General features: G+C 41.0%; 1 protein-coding gene across 3 annotated transcripts in view; it reads right to left on the bottom strand.

Annotated features, from left to right (window-relative positions):
- Positions 1 to 13,072: 13,072 nt before the first annotated feature.
- The window catches only part of LOC124031230 (inositol 1,4,5-trisphosphate receptor type 1-like), a 189,796-nt gene continuing 182,451 nt past the window's right edge, over positions 13,073 to 20,417 (bottom strand). For all 3 annotated transcript variants that reach the window (XM_046342257.1, XM_046342258.1, XM_046342259.1), the window contains 3 exons: positions 17,006 to 17,166; positions 15,439 to 15,600; positions 13,073 to 14,393 (listed from right to left, as the gene is read on the bottom strand). In XM_046342257.1, coding sequence (XP_046198213.1) covers positions 14,307 to 14,393; positions 15,439 to 15,600; positions 17,006 to 17,166 — 410 coding nt within the window. In that variant the 3' untranslated portion in view covers positions 13,073 to 14,306. The remainder of the gene's footprint in view (positions 14,394 to 15,438; positions 15,601 to 17,005; positions 17,167 to 20,417) is intronic.

The raw sequence follows: 20,417 nt of genomic DNA, 5'->3' as shown, positions 1-20,417 counted from the left end.
AATCATTTGACAAACCAAGGCTATTGAGCCAGCCGATAAGAATACACATGGCAGATGTTAATGCGAGTGTAGCGAAATTGTGCTTCTAGTTCCGACAATGCAGTAATAACCAACGAGTAATCTAACCTAATTCCACAACAACTACCTTATACACACAAGTGTAAAGGGATGAAGAATATGTACATAAAAATATATGAATGAGTGATGGTACAGAACGGCATAGGCAAGATGCAGTAGATGGTATAAAGTACAGTATATTAAACATATGAGATGAGTAATGTAGGGTATGTAAACATATAAAAGTGGCATTGTTTAAAGTGGCTAGTGATACATGTATTACATAAAGATGGCAAGATACAGTAGATGGTACAGAGTACAGTATATACATATGAGATGAGTAATGTAGGGTACAGTATGTAAACATTATATTAAGTGGCATTGTTTAAAGTGGCTAGTGATACATTTTTACCTACATTTTTCCATTATTAAAGTGGCTGGAGTTGAGTCAGTATGTTGGCAGCAGCCACTCAATGTTAGTGGTGGCTGTTTAACAGCCTGATGGCCTTGAGATAGAAGCTGTTTTGCAGTCTCTCGGTCCCTGCTTTGATGCACCTGTACTGACCTCGCATTCTGGATGATAGCGGGGTGAACAGGCAGTGACTCGGGAGGATGCTGTCCTTGATCATCTTTACGGCCTTCCTGTGACATCGGATGGTGTAGGTGTCCTGGAGGGCAGGTAGTTTGCACCTGGTGATGCGTTGTGCAGACCTCACTACCCTCTGGAGAGCCTTACGGTTGTGGGCGGAGCAGTTGCCATACCAGGCGGTGATACAGCCCGAGAGGATGCTCTCGATTGTGCATCTGTAAAAGTTTGTGAGTGCTTTTGGGGACAAGCCAAATTTCTTCAGCCTCCTGAGGTTGAAGAGGCGCTGCTGCACCTTCTTCACCACGCTGTCTGTGTGGGTGGACCAATTCAGTTTGTCCGTGATGTGTACGCCGAGGAACTTAAAACTTACTACCATCTCCACTACTGTCCCATCAATGTGAATAGGGGGCTGCTCCCTCTGCTGTTTCCCAAAGTCCATGATCATATCCTTTGTTTTGTTGACATTGAGTGTGAGGCTATTTTCCTGACATCACACTCCGAGGGCCCTCACCTCCTCCCTGTAGGTTGTCTCGTTGTTGTTGGTAATCAAGCCTACCACTGTAGTGTCGTCTGCAAAATTGATGATTGAGTTGGAGGCGTGCATGGCCACGCAGTCGTGGGTGAACAGGGAGTACAGGAGAGGGCTCAGAACGCACCCTTGTGGGGCCCCAGTGTTGAGGATCAGCGGGGTGGAGATGTTGTTACCTACCCACACCACCTGGGGGCGGCCCGTCAGGAAATCCAGTACCCAGTTGCACCGGGCGGGGTCGGAGACTCAGGGTCCAGAGCTTAATGATGAGTTTGCAGGGTACTATGGTGTTAAATAATGAGCTGTAGTCGATGAACAGCATTCTCACATAGATATTCCTCTTGTCCAGATGAGTTATTGCAGTGTGCAGTGTGGTTGCGATTGCGTCGTTTGTGGACCTATTGGGGCAGTAAGCAAATTGGAGTGGGTCTAGGGTGCCAGGTAGGGTGGAGGTGATATGGTCCTTGACTAGTCTCTCAAAGCACTTCATGATGACGGAAGTGAGTGCTACGGGGCGGTAGTCATTTAGCTCAGTTACCTTAGCTTTCTTGGGGACAGGAACAATGGTGGTCCTCTTGAAGCATGTGGGAACAGCAGACTGGGGTAAGGATTGATTGAATATGTCCGTAAACACACCAGCCAGCTGGTCTGCGCATTCTCTGAGGATGCGGCTGGGGATGCCATCTGGTCCTGCAGCCCTGCGAGGGTTAACATGTTTCAATGTTTTACTCACGTTGGCTGCAGTGAAAGAGAGTCCACAGGTTTTGGTAGCGGGCCGTGTCAGTGGCACTGTATTGTCCTCAAAGCGAGCAAATAAGTTTTTTAGTCTGTTTGGCAGCAAGACATCCTGGTCTGCGATGGGTCTGGTTTTCTTTTTGTAATCCGTGATTGACTGTGGACCCTGCCACATACCTCTCGTGTCTGAGCCGTTGAATTGCGACTCTACTTTGTCTCTATACTGACGCTTAGCTTGTTTGATTGCCTTGCGGAGGGAATAGCTACACTCTTTGTTTTCGGTCATGTTTTCGGTCATGTTTCCGGTCATGTTTCCGGTCACCTTGCCGCGTTGTCAGTTTTGCTGCGAATGCTTCCGTCAAGCCAAGGTTTCTGGTTTGGGAATGTTGTTATAGTTGCTGTGGATACGACATTGCTGATGCACTTGCTAATTAACTCGCTAACCAAATCAGCATATTCGGCAATGTTGTTGTTTGACACAGTGCGGAACATATCCCAATCCACGTGATTGAAGCAATCTTGAATCGTGAAATCAGATTGGTTGGACCAGCGTTGAACAGACCTGAGTGCGGGAGCTTCCTGTTTTAGTCTCTGTCTATAGGCAGGGAGCAACAAAATGGAGACGTGGTCAGCTTTTCCAAAAGGAGGGTGGGAGAGGGCCTTATATGCATTGCGGAAGTTAGAATAACAATGATCCAGGGTTTTACCAGCCCTGGTAGCACAATCGATATGCTGATAGAATTTAGGGAGTCTTGTTTTCAGATTAGCATTGTTAAAATCCCCAGCTACAATGAATGCAGCCTCAGGATATGTGGTTTCCAGTTTACATCAAATGAAGTTCGTTCAGGGCCATCCTTGTGTCTGCTTGGGGGGGAATATATGCGGCTGTGATTATAATCGAAGAGAATTCTCTTGGTAGGTAATGCGGTCGACATTTGATTGTGAGGAATTCTAAGTCAGGTGAACAGAAGGACTTGAGTTCCTGTATGTTGTTATGATCACACCACGTCTCGTTAATCATAAGGCCCACCCCCCCGATCCTCTTCTTACCAGAAAGATGCTAGTTTCTGTTGGCACGATGCGTGAAGAAACCAGCTGGCTGTACCGACTCCGATAGCGTGTCTCGAGTGAGTCATGTTTCGGTGAAGGAAAGAACGTTAAAGTCTCTGATGTCTCTCTGGAATGCTACCCTTGCTCGTATTTAATCTACCTTGTTGTCAAGAGACTGGACATTGGCGAGTAGTATGCTCGGGAGCGGTGCACGATGTGCCCGTCTCTGGAGCCTGACCAGAAGACCGCTTTGTCTGCCCCTTTTATGGCGACGTTGTTTTGGTTTGCCGGTTGGCATTCGATCCATTGTCCTGGGTGGTGGGCAAAACAGAGGATTCGCTTCGGGAAAATCATATTCCTGGTCGTAATGATGGTGAATTGACGTTGCTCTTCCTCCGGACTGTATGTAATAAAACCTAAGATTACCTGGGGTACCAATGTAAGAAATAACACATAAAAAAACTAAATACTGCATAGTTTCCTCAGAACGCGAAGCGAGGCAGCCATCTCTGTACCGTCTATGATGAGACCACGTCGGCGAGCAAATAGACCGCCATTGCCCTCTGTTCTATTGGCGAACGTGTAGTCACTGAAGAACAAATTGGATGAGCTCCGTTCCAGATAATCCTAACAATGGGACCTGAATGAGCTGTAAATGACCATAAGCAAAGTAAAATGCTCATCCAGAGTCAGCATTTCTTGTGGACAGTGATTTTTATGAAGAGAAACTGAAGTCCGATTGACCTCATTTTTACCATCATGTCACCTGTGCAACAAGAGGCAACACAACTCTAATCTCTTTTACTCCACGCACAGAAATACATTCCTCGCCCTCCCTTTGGCAAATCAGACCATAACTCTATCCTCCCGATTCCTGCTTACAAGCAAAAACTCAAACAGGACTGTTTTGAGAGCACATACTAAAATATGTGCAGGGATTCATCTGATAACATTGAGGAGTTTTCAACATCAGTCACCAGCTTCATTGATAAGTGCATCGACGTCGTTGTCCCCACAGTGACCGTATGTACAGTGGGGTAAAAAAGTATTTAGTCAGTCACCAATTGTGCAAGTTCCCCCACTTAAAAAGATGAGGCCTGTAATTTTCATCATAGGTACACTTCAACTATGACAGGACAAAATGAGAGAATTTTTTTTTTTTTTTGCAAATTATGGTGGAAAATAAGTGTTGGTGGCTGACTAAATACTAAATACTGGTTTGGTCCTAACCATATGGGTGTGTGGTAACACACCATGCTAAGATCAAAAGACCTACCTGAGGCCCTCAGAATAAATATTATTGATGCCCATGAGTCTGGAAGGGGTTACAAATCCATTTCCAAGCAATTTGAAGTACATCATTCCACTGTCTGACGGCTCATCTACAAATGAAGAAAATTCCAGACCATTGGCAATCTACCTAGGACAGGTCATCCCATCAAATTCAGCCCAAGAGCTGACCAAAATATGCTCATAGAAGTCTCTAAGAACCCCAGGGTAACATCAAGGCATCTACAAACCTCTCTTGCCACAATCAATGTATAACTGCATGAGTTAACAGTCAGAAAGAGACTGCACAAACTTGGCCTATATGGGAGGTCAGGAAGGAAGAAGCCTTTGCTCTCAAAAAGTAATTTCAAGACCCAACTGACGTTTGCCAGACAACATCTGGGTGAAGACCAAAACTACTGGAACAATGTACTCTGGACAGATGAGTTAAAGGTGTAGTTGTTTGGCCGCATTGCCAGATGCCATGTTTAGTGAAAATGGAACACTGCCTTTGAACAGGACAACCTCATACCAACTGTAAAGCATGGAGGCGGTGGCATTATGGTTTGGGGCTGCTTTGCTGCCTCAGGGCCTGGCCAACTTGCCAATATTGACCATGAAATCTATATTGTACCAGATCATTCTTGAGGAGAATGTGAGGTCATCTGTCAAAATGCTGAACCGAACATGGATCTTGCAACAGGACAATGATCTAAAACACACAAGCAAAGCTATAACAGAATGGCTCAAAAAGAAGAAATAGAGGGTTAGGGAATGGCCGAGTAAAGCCCAGATCTCAATCCTGTTGAAATGCTGTGGGGGTCTTGAAGAGGGCCATGCATGCAAGGAAGCCCTCAAACATGAACCAGTTGAAGCAGTACTGTAAAGAAGAGGGGGGGGGGTTCCTGCACTATGAAATTGCATTTCTGTTGATTTTTGATTAATAAATAATTGCCAAGTATGATCTTTCGGTGTCATTTGTTAAATTAGGTTTCCTTTATCTGTCAATAGTTTTGAAGTCAAGATTACATATGTAGTGGAAATTTCCTGTATTTACCAAATCATGAGAGCAAACCACACACATTATCATAAAGTCCATCTTTAATTATATGAGCTCCATCACAACCCTGTGACTCTCAGATCAATTAAGTGTCTATCAATGAATTCTCTGAGAGTCCTTACACATTGCAACTGAGATCCTTTATAGCAAAGACACACATAGCCAGACAGAATTGGCTATAAATTATCGTTCAGCTTTGTCTCCTAAACTATGTTCTTATCTCGCCCTCAGGACCATAAAATAAAACCTCATCAACAGGCATATATCAAATACACCCTCCTGGACTAGATCACAGAGACACAGTGACTGGCACACAGACATTGTGGAGCCAAGAGATAATTGGTTTCCCCTCAATCATCCTTTAACATGGCTTAAAAGATATGTTTACATATGAAGACAAGCTTGACCCCTCCCCTCTCTGCGGCCCAAGTAACTGACCCCATGACAGAGAACAGATAACTGCAACCGGCCAACAGTATTATCCAAAAATAGACATTCTGATGAGAAGTAACTCACAAGCATATAATCTTATCTATGTTACCCAACTAATTCTGATTATTCCCCAACACATATCCATCTGTCAACAACAAAAAAAGGCCACTTTCCAGGGTTTTTTCCACGACTGTACATTATTTACCATTCATTTCTATTGGGCATAAAACTCACAAAATAACCTGAAACACAACCAAAACAAACAGCACATGTTTACAGTCACAAGCTTGATGTAATCATTGCGTGCTATGAATATGGGACCAAATAATTAACATTTTACTACATTAGTGAACACACAAGTGAATTTGTCCCAATACTTTTGATCTCTTAAAATGGGAGGATTATGTACAAAAAGTGCTGTAATTTCTAAATGGTTCACCCTATACTGATAAAAATAACCTCTAATAAACTTGATATTTAACCTCATAGTCATTGTATCATTTCAAATCCAAGGTGCTTGAGTACAGAGCCAAAACAACAAAACATTTGGAACTGTCCCAGTACTTTTGAAGCTCACTGTAAATGCGTATTCATCTCTGTTTCAGCACCAACTGGTAGATTTAAAAATACTCTTGAGTTTGTAGATTATTTAGGTCGATTTCATTATTAGGTCATGCAATTAAAATGTGGAATAACGTCACAGATATTTATAGCCTACTTCACTGTGGAAAAGGGGTGGCAATAAATAAACAAAGATTTTCAGTTCGCTTCCATGACTGGTTTCACATTAGTCTCCAGGGATCGGAAGGAAAAATCACCTAAAACAATTGCCATGTGTATTTGCAATACTATTCTTCAAATGGATTATACATGTACCTTGCTCTTATCAATACCTATTATCAATGTATAAATTACAGTGCATGGAGACTGCTCTTATGTCTATCAGAAAGATAAAAATATGCTTTTACAACTTGGAACTGGCAGGTTCGCTCAACATTATTCATGATTCCCTCATGGGTAAAGGTGGTGGAATTAAATATCAGAATACACCTCCACCCTGAATGAATAGCGGCGGGTGAATAGCATGCTATTCTCGTGCTTAAATTCAAGGTCAGAATAGGAATAAAAAGGGAATTACGTTCCATTTACTCATGCTTAACTCAGGTCGGAATTCCCCCTTAGGGCTCAATTCTGATTTAGGAAATTAGGCCTTTCTTACACATTAGTTGGTATTCAGATTCAGATTTACCTTTAAAAAGGTAGGTTTCAGGTGTGGTTCCCTTGCGCGCGCTGAATAAATGTAATTCAACAGCTGAAAACTGTTCCACTTGCCGGAGAACAGATTTTCTTGTGGAGTTTTCATTCAAATGGGTTTTCAGTGCATTAATCTTAAACCAGCCCTTTAAATGCAGTGTACTTTCAATTAGAATTTTGTCAAAAGACTAGAATACATAAAGAGTACAGGTTCAGAAAATAGGGATCAATGAAAGAAAACCATCTAAATATATCCATATTCTTCTCTGTTTCAGCACCAACTGGTAGATTTAAAAATACTCTGTTCTTGTAGATTATTAAGCCACATTTTAAGGTTATGAAAGTACGTATTTATTTTTATTTAACCTTTATTTAACTAGGCAAATCAGTTAAGAACAAATGCTTATTTACAATGATGGCATACATGTATAAATCATTAAAAAAAGGTTTGGAGAGCGTTTACACATTAAATATATTGATTAATCAAAAATAGAGTAGTTTGAGTCATTCAGAAAGTTGCCACATTCAGTTCTTTAACCAATGGTAATGTTGGAAGATTAGTGTACATAGAATTATAATAAGGAGAATAGTATACAATAGTAGGCTTATACCCTTGTCCATTTCAACCACGGCCAAGTATTGCGCCATGAGTCAGGTCTTTTATAGTTTGGTTGTGCTCTGCTCCATAACGGTTTAATTCGCCTAACCCCTTTTAAAAAATATATATACCGAACAAAAATAAATGCGACATGCAACAATTTCATTTTTTTTTTACTGAGTCACAGTTCATATAAGGAAATCAGTCAATTAAAATAAATGTATTAGGCCCTAATCTATGGATTTCACATGACTGGGTATAGGCCCTCGCACTTGGCCAGGTCCAACCACTGGGGAGCCAAGTCCAGCCAATCAGAATTTGTTTTTCCCCTCACAAAAGGGCTTTCTTACAGACAAACACTCCTCAGTTCCATCAGCTTTCTGGGTGGCTGGTCTCAAGATGATCCCACAGGTGAAGAAGCCGGATGTCATGGTCCTTGGCTGGCATGGTTACACATGGTCTGCGGTTGTGAGGCTGGTTTGATGTACTGGCAAATTCCCTAAAACAACGTTGGAGGTGGCTTATAGTAGAGAAATTAACATTAAATGCTCTGGCAACAGCTCTGTTGCACGCTCCCTCATAACTTGAGACATCTGTGGCATTGTGTTGTGTGACAACTGCACATTTCACAGTGGCCTTTAATTGTCCCCAGCACAAGGCACACCTGTGTAATGATCATGATGTTTAAGACATTTGAGACTACCCATTCCTGCAAGTTAAAAGGCTGTACAATTTAAATTCCACATAATGGCACAGGATTTCATAAACTTTACTGTGGGATGGTTTTCTATGTTAATATGCTTCAGTTGGCTGCCATATGACTGGTTTCACATGTCTCCAGCGATTATAAAGGTAAAATATATCTAAAACAAGTGTCATTTATATTTACAATTCCCTTAGCCAAACAGACTACTCCTTTATCTAGCGGTTATCAATAGTCATTTCAAGTTGTAAATTACAGTGCATGGGGAATGGTGTTATTTCTATCTGGGAAAAAAATTCAGTAGATGCTTTTTTCACTTGGAACTGCTTATTCATGGTTTTCTCATGTGTGTAAAGACGGTAGCATTATTATGGCATTAAGTCAAGGTCAGAATATGGCATTTGTACCCACCTCTTCCCCACCTTCATTTATTCATTCTCCACCCAAAACAAATAGCAGGTGAATAGCACACTGTTATCATGCTTAAGTTCAAGGTCAGAATATACATTGAGAGCAAAGTGCATAAAAAGGGAATTATGTTACATTTAAGCGTGCTTAACTTGGTTGGAATCGGGGCCTTAGAGAATAGCAACCGGTAATGCTTTGGGGATGTTTGTCTGAATGTGGTAAGAGGACACCCACCTGACAACAGGTGCTGTGGTAACAGAACACTTACCTAATGACTGGTCCAGGTGCCATGGTGATGGCACGTACCTGACTGACCACAAGAACTATATTACCTTATAATGGGGACACCCATTAATACCCCTTTGAACTCTCTAGGTTATGTTCCATCCTGAGAAAAAGGAGATCCTCATGTTTCAAGCCTATTTTCCCTCATCTGTAATAATTTATTGCTTTATTTATATATATATTTTATTTGTATTTTTTTCAATTGTTATAATGGGACTGTGTGAGAGCCTCGAGAGGAGATTTCACACTGTCTTGTGGCATTCCCCTGCTTCCTGTATGTCAGACGACCCATTCAGCTCCAACTGCAGTGGGCAGCACCCTGCATGAATGGCACTACTCTAGTCATAAGTGGAAAACCAGTCACGTGCATCACATGATACACATTTAACAGCATACATTATTCTGGCCCGTGGCCGTGGGTGACGCCTCATTGACTTCTAAATCTAATTATACAAGCTTCATCCTTATGTATCTTTCATCTATTAAAAGCTGATGTATGTGCTATAGTATGTCATCGAAAATGCTTATGTTAGTGGGGTTTTCCCATACATGTCATCTGACCAAGGCAAACTCTGGGACCTAGTAATAGGATATGGGGCCCAGAGTTTTCCCTGGTTAGATCAAGTGTTCAGGAAAAACTCCTGACCTATAAAGTTTTTAAAAAGTAAATGGACCATATTTATCCTTGGGGGACACCAATCATTAGATTCTGATATACTGATTATGTGTATACCATATCACAAGTATTCTCTCTGTGGTGTTTACAACCCATACAGATGGAAAAATCACCCCTGAACGTCTAACACATCTTTAATGAGTAGACTTTTAAAGAATGGAATGTACATTTCAGACAGCATGTTTTATATAGTAGGTTTGAAAGAAACTTTGGTCAAACAGCACTCCAAATCTTTTATGTTAGTACTCTGTGGATTTCTTTACATAAACACTGCAATCAAACCAGGACACCTCTCTTCACGGAAGGCCCTTCACCAAACAATGTGACAAGTAAACTTAATTCATTCATGTGCTACAAGCAATAATAACATAATAATCAGTGCTGAAAGATTAGATAGCAGAAATGGATTTAAATATAGAATGTAATTCAGAGCCAACATATCAAAACAAGGTTCTCACTTAGGTGTTTAGTGTGCTCCCAATGTATGACATAAGCAATACCATGTGTTGACTCCTTCAGTGTGACTCCTTGTCTTTTCTCCTTCTACACCCTCCCTCATAATGCTCACAAGAACCATCTGCAGGGGACATACACAGTACAAACAGGGAAATATGCTACAGGAACCATGGGATATCATATGACATCACAAATATGACCTTAGGTCCTCATCCTAAAAGCTTCCTGGGAATGAATAGATACCTTCAAATTAGAATATAAGAAAATAAACATATACAATGTCTTCGGAAAGTATTCAGACCCCTTGACTTTTTCCACATTGTTACATTACAGCCTTATACTAAAATGAATTAAATTTTAAAAATCCTCAAATCTATACACAATACACCATAATGACAAAGTAAAAACATATTTTATTTTTAATTTTTAGCAAATGTATCAAACATAAAAAAATAGAAATACCTTAATTAGATAAGTAATCAGCCTCTTTGCTATGATACTCAAAATTGAGCTCAGGTGCACCCTGTTTCCAATGATCATCCTTGAGATGTTTCTACAACTTGGAGTCCACCTGTGGTGGATTGATTGGACATGATTTGAAAGGCACACACCTGTCTATATAAGTTCCCACAGTTGACAGTGCATGTCAGTGAAAAGCCAAGTCCGAGACAGGATTGTGTCGAGGCACAGATCTGGGGAAGGGTACGAAAAGATTTCTGCAGCATTGAAGGTCCCCAAGAACACAGTGGCCTCCATCATTCTTCAATGGAAGAAGGTTGGAACCACAAAGACTCTTTCTAGAGCTGTCCACCAGGCCAAACTGAGCAATTGGGGAGAAGGGCATTAGTCAGGGAGGTGACCAGGAACCCGATGGTCACTCTGACAGAGCTCTAGAGTTCCTCTGTGGAGATGGGAGAAACTTCCAGAAGGAGAACCATCTATCTCTGCAGCAACTCACCAATCAGGTTTTATGGTAGAGTGGCCAGACGGAAGCCACTCCTCAGTAAAAGGCACATGACAGCCCGCTTGGAATTTGCCGAAAGGCACCGAAAGACTCTCAGACCATGAGAAACAAGATTCTCTGGTCTGATGAAACCTAAATTGAACTCTTTGGCCTAAATGCCAAGTGTCACGTCTGGAAGAAACCTGGCACCATCCCTACGGTGAAACATGGTGGTGGTAGCATCATGCTGTGGGGATGTTTTTCAGATGCAGGGACTTGGAGACTAGCCAGGATTGAAGCAAAGATGAATGGAGCAAAGTACAGAGAGAGATCCTTGATGAAAACCTGCTCCAGAGCGCTCAGAACCTCAGACTGGAGTTAAGGTTCACCTTCCAACAGGACAATGACCATAAGTACACAGCCAAGATAACTCAGGGGTGGTTTCAGAATATGTCTCTGTATGTCCTTGACTGGCGCAGCAAGAGCCCGGACTTGAACCCCATCGAACATCTGTGGAGAGACCTGAAAATAGCTGTGCAGCAATGCTCCCCATCCAACCTGCCAGAGTTTGACAGGATCTGCAGAGAAGAAACTTCCCAAATACAGGTGTGCCAAGCTTGGAGCGTCATACCCAAGAAGACTCGAGGCTGTAATTGCTGCCAAAAGTACTAAGTAAAGGGTCTGAATACATATATAAATGTGATTTCAGTTTTTGTATTTGTAATAAATCTGCAAAAACATTTTTTTGCTTTGTCATTATGGGTTATTGTGTGTAGATGAGGGAAAAAAAGTTATTCCATTTTAGAATAAGGCTGTAACGTAACAATGTGGAAAAAGTCTAATACTTTTTGAATACTTTCCGAATGCACTGTATAGTACGGATAATATGCACACAAACTCATGTGTTTGAAAACCAACACTGCTGGCTTTAGCATGATACCCATGCTGTGCATATGGACTTTTGTGTTGAGTTTTCTTTTCACAAAAATACTGTATATATTGTCTCATTTGTATTGGTCAAAAAAATATTGGAAGAAGTCTTAAAGGTGGTCACAATTCTATTTGGCCATTGAAATACAGCGACTTAGGTGTTCAGACATCAACTTCTTCCCCATTTTGTTGTGTTATAGAAGGAATTTAAAACGGATTAAATTGAGATGTTTTTGTCACTGGCCTACACACAATACCCCATAATATCAAAGGGGAATTATGTTTTCAATTATTTTTACAAATTGCTGAAATGTCTCGAGTCAATAAGTATCCAACCCCTTTATGGCAAGCCTAAACAACTTCAGGAGTAAAAATGTGTTTAACAAGTTGCATGGACTCACTGAGTGCAATAATAGTGTTTAACATGATATTTAACATGATGACTACCTCATCTCTGTACCCCACACATATAATTATGGCGAAGGTCCCTCTGTCAAGCAGTGAATTTCAAACACAGATTCAACCACAGAGAACCATGAGTTTTTTCAATCGCAAAGAAGGGCACCCTATTGGTAGATGGGTACACATGGTTTAAAAGCAGAGAATGAATATGCATTTGCTTATGGTCTATCAATACACCCAGTCACTACAAAGGTACAGTCGTCCTTCCTAACTCAGTTGCCTGAGAGGAAGGAAACCACTCAGGGATTTAACCATGAGGCCAATGGTGACTTTAAAACAGTTACAGAGTTTAATGGCTGTGCTAGAAGAAAACTGAGGATGGATTAACAAAGTGTAGTTACTCTACAATACCAACCTAATTGACACAGTGAAAATAAGGACGCTTGTACAGAATATAAATATTCAAAAACATGCATCCTGTTTGCAACAAGGCACTAAAGTAATACTGCAAAAAAACTGACAAAGCAATTCACTTTTTGTCCTGAATAAAGTTATGTTTGGGGAAAATCCAATACAACACATTTCTGAGTACCACTCCATATTTTCAAGCATAGTCGTGGCTGCATCACGTTATGGGTATGCTTGTAATCGTTAAGGATTGGGGAGTTTTTTGAATGGAATGGAGCTAAGCACAGGCAAAATCCTAAAGGAAAATCTGGCTCAGTCTGCTTTCTACCAGACAGATCTACACTGGAGTTGCTTACCAAAAAGGCAAGACCTGAGCATGGTTGTCTAGCAATTATCAACAACCAATTTGATAGAGCTTGATATTTCTTTTACAAGAATAACAGGCAAATGTTGCACAATCCAGGTGTGGATAGCTCTTAAGAGACTTACCCATAAAGACTTACAGATGTAAGCGCTGCCAAAGGTGCTTCCACAAAGTATTGACTCAGGACTGTGAATACTTATGTAAATGAGATATTTCTGTATTTCATTTTCAATACATTTGCTAAAATGTCTAAAATAATGTTTACTTTGTCATAATGGGATATTGTGTGCAGATGGGTAAGAAAAACAAAAACAATCCATTTAGAAATTAGTATTCATACCCCTTGACTTATTCCAAAATGTGGAATAAGTCAAGGGGTATGAATACTTTCTGAAGGCACTGTATATAAATAAAATAACCATCTCCAACAGACATTATGTACAGATTAAACATCTTTGTGGTTGCATATCGTAAAGTATTGGTATTGCACCTCGTACAAAAATATGATATTAAATACTGTTTGCCAGGTTACAAATATATAAAAAAGAGGAAAGCGCCCTTCAACACGAGAGTGTTGTGTCTCAAGAGTCTTGTGTTGCAATTGGCTGAGACTTCAAGTTCACCAAATACATCAAGACCAATGGGGGAGTAGAACCTTTGTCACCCATTCCAAGTGATAAGGAAGATGGACAAGGCATTAAGGGTAGTAAGACAACCTAAGGCATTTTCACTTGAGTAATTTTTACAACCTAAACTTACATGACTGGTTCCTTCTTCTCAAGTCCAGGGGCACTTTTTGCACACTCCATACATTCCTCATCCACCCACTCAAACTCATGTGCACAGTACATAGACACACTCATGTACACTACATGCATATGCCCCATCTCCTAATGTGCACTAGTTTCATAAACACTAAGTGTTCATTAAGGCATTCTACACACAAATTCCTTCATACTGTACATACTCGCTCTCTAAAGCCCATGAGTCAGGCACACTACTACTGTATAAACACACTTTGGCATACTCCTGTACACTACATTGACTGTCAGAAGAAGGCACTGTAATGTCAGGATCTCCTTCATGTGAGTGGTCCTGGGTTAGGGTCATGGGTAAGGGTCCTGGGTGGAGGAGGTGGTACCCACCCCACGGTTCTCCTCAGGCTGGCTGCTGAGGATTGACGTTCATGTGAGGGGGGTGGCCCAGGAGTCCAATCCTCTGCTTTTGCTTCCTCTGCTCTGTCATCTACCGAAAGGGGGAAGAGTGTTGATCTCAACCTCAAATAAACACAGTACACACCCAATAACAAACACATGGAGAAGCGCACAAAAATCTGCACACTTACTGATGAATGCACTGAGACACACACCCACAGAAAGTTTCCTGTGGCAAGCTTTGACATAGACCATTGTTGACCCTTTGAACTCATGAACTGCCAGCCCCTTCCTCCACACACAGCCCAGCTGCCGCATATTTCTCAACAAATCTGTGAACCCACCCTGGGCCCAACCCACCCATCACAGCCAACCCACAAACCTTTCTCCACAACCACTCAACAGCCTGGAGCAGTGAGAGAATCTGACATACCTTCTGCTCAATCCAAAATGACCCCTAGCTCCTACTCATAGCCACTTGTAAACATAAAAGGATTGGATCAGTTTAAAAGCTCCTACTCATAGGCACTTGTAAACATAAAAGGATTGGATCAGTTTAAAAGCTCCTACTCATAGGCACTTGTAAACATAAAAGGATTGGATCAGTTTAAAGGGTACGAAAAAAATTGTTTTTCTCTCCAAAATAACAACAGTGTGGTCAAAGTCTTACTGGCTTAGTTTTAGTCACGGTCTGGTTATCTACACTTTTTTTTTCTTTTTTACATTTAGTCTAGGAAAAAATATATATCTTCGGGACAACCCACAATGAACAATTGTCAAAGTCGTATGGAGAACTTACAGAGTTCGTATGCTAACTCGAGCTGGTTAATGTTAGCCACTAGCCATGCTAGCATGTAATTACATTCCAGAACTAGTGTTGGCGGTGATGAGCTACAATCCATCAATCACTTCAGTTTCAGCACCGGCTGGCTCTTGTTGCCTTCTTCAATCGGGCTCAGTAAGCAAGAAAAATCGCTCCATCTTGCCTTCTAATAGGCTAGGTGGAATTTCTCCCATACTGCTTTTCACCAATCCAATCATCTCAGAACTACATGAGCACCTTGCCAATTAGCTGTTGGGAGCCAAGGTGTGATTTGACAGACATCTGTCTGTGTGTCTGTGCAGATGAGACTCACCTGCTCCTTGAGCTCCGTGAGCTGTCCTGACAGATTGCATACCAGCCTCATGGCTGACTCCAGCTTCTCTTGCAGATTTCTGATCTCATTCTGTTCGCCTTCCGCGTCACTGCTCACCAGCGACATCGCACGCATCCGCGGGAACCAGTCCAGATTGTGCTCCTGTAAAATAAGATAAAATAAATGTATCTTAATTGACTTGCGTAGGTAAACAAAGGAAGAATAGATAGAAACATACAGACATCCAATGGCTTTGAGGAGGGGGTGACGGATATCAAAGAAAACGATCAGCAAAAAAGGAAGACTCAAAACACTGAAAGTGATTTATGCCCCAAAGTGTGTTTATTTGCATTGAAACATAAGAAAAAGGCCAGGGGTTGTTAGCGTTACAATCCTCCCTTGTATTTGTGTTACTAGGACACTGTAAGAATATTTCAACGATAAATACACAACACAGAGGACGAGAGGTCAATAGAGGACTAAAAGTTAAACGATCAATGGAAAGTGTTTTTTCTATAATAGGGGATTAATGATCAATGAGACATGGGAGGAATTTCAGTCTGGGACTCATAGCAACAAAGCAAGTTCTCATTGTTCCAAATTGTTTATACATTGAACCTGAAATAGGATACTTGTTATTTAGCTATTGGCCCAGATTTATTGCAAGGAATTCCTATTGGTCAACCACAGGCTAGGGCTGGGTTATAAAACTACATCCTGTCCCTTTGTTCTGTGAAGAGAATCACTAAGGAGAGATTCACTGAGGACAGGGGAGAATGAACATCTACCGCTCAGCATAACATCTATGATTTGTCCTCTTTGAATAAACCTATTTTTCTCCCCCTGATTTTCTTTGGGGTCTGTGCTATTGAAGAGTAACATCAACTGCTAACACCACCAAACTGCACAGACCAGTATGATGACATGATTGCTACCAAAATAACAAGGCCGAAAAGCAAACATTAAGACTCTTTAAGAGATGACTCTCCTGGCATCTCAGGTTTATCATTGTTGAATACAAAAATGAAACCCATTCCCTTTTCTAGTGCTATCATTGTGCCTCGTATCACAGCTTAATCTGTTTTAGGGTTAGACAACAGTTCATGTGTAAGTCTTACCCCTCTGCCTTTCTGTTTGTCTCATCCAGTGAGATCACTGGGTGTGTGTGTCGTCCAGAACGTTTGTCATTCAGTCGGTCAGTGACATTCAGTGTGTACATGCTATCTCCGTCAGTTGAGGATGGAAGGGCAAATAGCTACATTGGAGGTGTATGTGCCCGCGAGTGTCACATTCTCCTCTCTGACTCAATATACACACAACGTACACACAGTTAGTAAAGGTCAGCAGCTAGTTAAGGGATTTACCAGAACACACAAACAGCAACTCTATGGCCCTACATGCACCCTACAAACCTCAGTCTCCCCCCAGGACAGGATGTAGTGTACCCTATGCACTCATGTCAGTGGGTAATGGGGACGGCCTGGGCTTATGCTGTATCACATTACATATTAGACATTGTGGTCTGACATGGGAAATGTTACCAGCTCAGGCCTGGTGTGTGTGTCACCTTGATCATCTCAGCAACGTAGCTCTCGGGGCCAGTGTACTCTGTGGAATCCTTCACTTTGACCAGCACTATGAAGAACAGGTAGTGCCACATGTTGTGCTCCTCCTTGATGTGCTCCTCAAACGTCACCGTCTTGTTGTCAAACTTGTCTCTCTCCAGACCTGTGAGGAAACAAAATGTGTGCACACGCACGCACACACACACACACTAGAGATCGTTAATCAATTCACTGTCGACCTAAGAAATAAGGAAAATGCGACTTCCTGACAGCAGAGGAGCACTTTTGACCCTGTGATATGGCGTGGTGTTTAATGAGCATCTGGCAGAAGCAGATTCCTGTAAAAAGTTCATCTTTCAGTCTAATGACTAAACAACATTAGTCTACCCGGATAAACTGGCCAACTTCTGGGAATCTCCAAAATATGAGAATTGCCATGTGAATTTGGGAAATGTGGAGAAAGTGTGGGGATTTGGGATTTTATCTATATCTAGGCAAGCGGTGTCAAATACATTTTGGCCCGCAGGTCGCGTTTGGTCTTCACTGAGGACCGCACTTACATTTTTAAAAATATATTTCCCTGTAGGGATGGGCATTTGACATTTTTACTGTTCCAGTACTCGCATGATTTCTCCCCTGAAGTACAGATAAAAAAATATATATATTATTTTTAGAAAACTAAAATAATGTGTGTGCATTTATCTATATGCCAACAGTGAGAAACAAGGCCCAATTTATCATAACCATTACAGATAATGAATCCTAATTGACCCATATATACTCAGCCAATAAAAAGAATAAAAGCTCCATTTAAGACTAATTTATTAAAACTGTTTTATCAACTGGTTATTTTATACCGTGGAACACAATCTTCAAAAAAGTAGTAACCTTGCTTGTTGAAGTTTATGGCTGTGCAATGGGATAGGCTTTTTTGTTCATTTAACAGACAAGATGCTATTATTTCCTGAACTCTTATCACAGTCAAGACCAGTGGTATTCATGAATGCCAAGGGAAGCCAGTTTGGATTAGGCTCCATTCCGATCACATAGCATCGAGAGCATACCTCATTGACAGAAACTCGTTGAGCATCTTGTTGTGTTGCTGTCTTCCGGTGCCAACTAGCTAGCTATCTATCTATATAAAATTAGTCATTTCCTAAACTAGCCATGAATAGAGATTTGGACTTGTGGTTTTACTTAATTCTCCGTACTGGCCAATTATAACGGCGATTCAGATCCAACCATAAATTCATACAGTTTGCCCCTGGCCTGAGAAGATGGAAGTTCAATATGTAGAAGGTAGAAGGCTAATGTTAACTAGCTAACGTTACCATGAAAGGCAGTTAGGTTAGCAAGCATGCATTTTAGCCAGGTAGAGTAGGACAACAAAAAATAAAAGCTTTTACTTGTATGACAGTCATATACCATTTCATCAACGTGAAAGAGAGGAGGATGGCATTGGCGTTTCTCTACAAGTAGGGTGAGTGAACGCACAGCTACTGGTCAAGACACACCTATTTTATAGTAAAATAATGATATAACATAACAGAATAAAATACAATAGTGTGAAGTGATGCGCATCTTGCATATGGAACAGTTATTCTAAAAGCGTGATCATTTAAAACAGGGCTCAGTTTGGGTTACAAACCAGAATCTGTCTTTTCTATATACAGACGTTCCATTTAGTTTATTTTGCCTGTTATTTGGAATGTTCTATATGGATTAACAATTCCACATTGAACACTGCATGGGGATGAATTACGGCCACAACATCTGTTTGTGAGTAGGCTCAAACTAATGTTTTTGCATATTTTCAGTGTGGAACCTGTCTGTTCAGGGGGGGTTATTAGCCTAGACTCACCAATTCTAAATGGAACCTAGCAGTTCGCAAAGTAGGATCGCCACTAGTTACCATAGCCACAAAGTATTAAACCCCACCTATTTCTACAAATTATCTTATCTGATTTTAAACCGAAGCCGTAACCCTAACCACACTGCTAACCTTATTCCTAACCTTGAATTAAGACCAAAAAGCAAAAAAAAAAAAATACATTTTTAAGATAAACAGTTTCACTTTGTGGCTGTGGTAGCTAGTGTCAAAAGCCTAAACTGAAATTAGACAGGATGCAATTTTTTCAAAACTAGTTTGTTGTATGTTGTTTCTGTAGTACATGTTTCTGTACTTCAGTCAAACAGTCCATTTAGAGTTTATGATAAAACTGTCATCATTTGGCAAGGAATGTAGCTTGTGTATCCCATCAGTTAGATACGTTGGATTAATGGATTAAATAAAACATTTCCTCATCAATCTACACAAAAAACCCTATAATGACAAAGCAAAAACAGGTTCAGTAGTTGTTGCAAATATATAAAAAACAAAAACAGAAATACCTTTACATAAGTATCCAGACAATCGATATTGAGCTCAGGTGTATCCTATTTCCATTGATCATCCTTGAGATGTTTCTACAATTGGATTGGAGTCCACCTGTGGTAAATTCAATTGATTGGACATGATTTGGAAAGGCACACACCTGTCTATATAAGGGCCCACAGTTGACAGTGTATGTTAGAGCAAAAACCAAGCCATAAGGTCGAAGGAATTGTCCGTAGAGCTCCGAGACAGAATTGTGTCGAGGCACAGGCCTGGGGAAGGGTACCAAAACATTTCTGCAGCATTGAAGGTCCCCAAGAACACAGTGACCTCCATCAATTCGTAAATGGAAGAAGTATTCACTGCCAAAGGTGCTTCAACAAAGTACTGAGTAAAGGGTCTGAATACTTATGTAAATGTGATATTTCGTTTTTTTATGTGCAAAAATGTCTAAAACCTGTTTTTGCCTTGTTATCAAATGTTATTGGTCATATACACGTGGTTAACAGATGTTAATGTGAAATGCTTGTTGTAGCGAAATGCTTGTGCTTCTAGTTCCGACAGTGAAGTAATCTATATAGCAGTGGTGGGCCGTCAGGGCCAGCAAGGCCTTCTCTGCTGGCCTAAACATCATCAGAATATATATTTAAAAAATATATACATTTCCCCACAAATATGTATTAAATTATTCCCCAGAGTAAGAGTTATACTCTTCATTTCATAGCTTTCCTCTTGGTTGCACTGCTTCCAGCCCCAGGTTGAGATTTGGAAGGCTGGTCTTTATGTTAGATCTTTTATCCAATCATATTTAGCCATCATGTGTTGCCAGGGGTCTAAAATCTGCCCTCAGGCGTTCAGAATCAACAGTGCGGGCGCTTGCAGCTTAAAGTGAATGGAAATTAAAATTTAGTGTCAACCAATCAGCTTTAGATTTGGCTATTGTACGCCTGCTGGCTGGCTCCAGTGTTACACAGGAGCCAGCTAGCAGGCGTAGTTTGATTGGATTACCAATATTGAGAGGCAAGTCCTATGGGCAGGTC

Source organism: Oncorhynchus gorbuscha, linkage group LG03 (assembly GCF_021184085.1).
Source record: "Oncorhynchus gorbuscha isolate QuinsamMale2020 ecotype Even-year linkage group LG03, OgorEven_v1.0, whole genome shotgun sequence".
NCBI lineage: Eukaryota > Metazoa > Chordata > Actinopteri > Salmoniformes > Salmonidae > Oncorhynchus > Oncorhynchus gorbuscha.
Note: the sequence above shows the minus strand (reverse complement) of the source record. Positions and strands in the feature narration are given on the sequence as shown.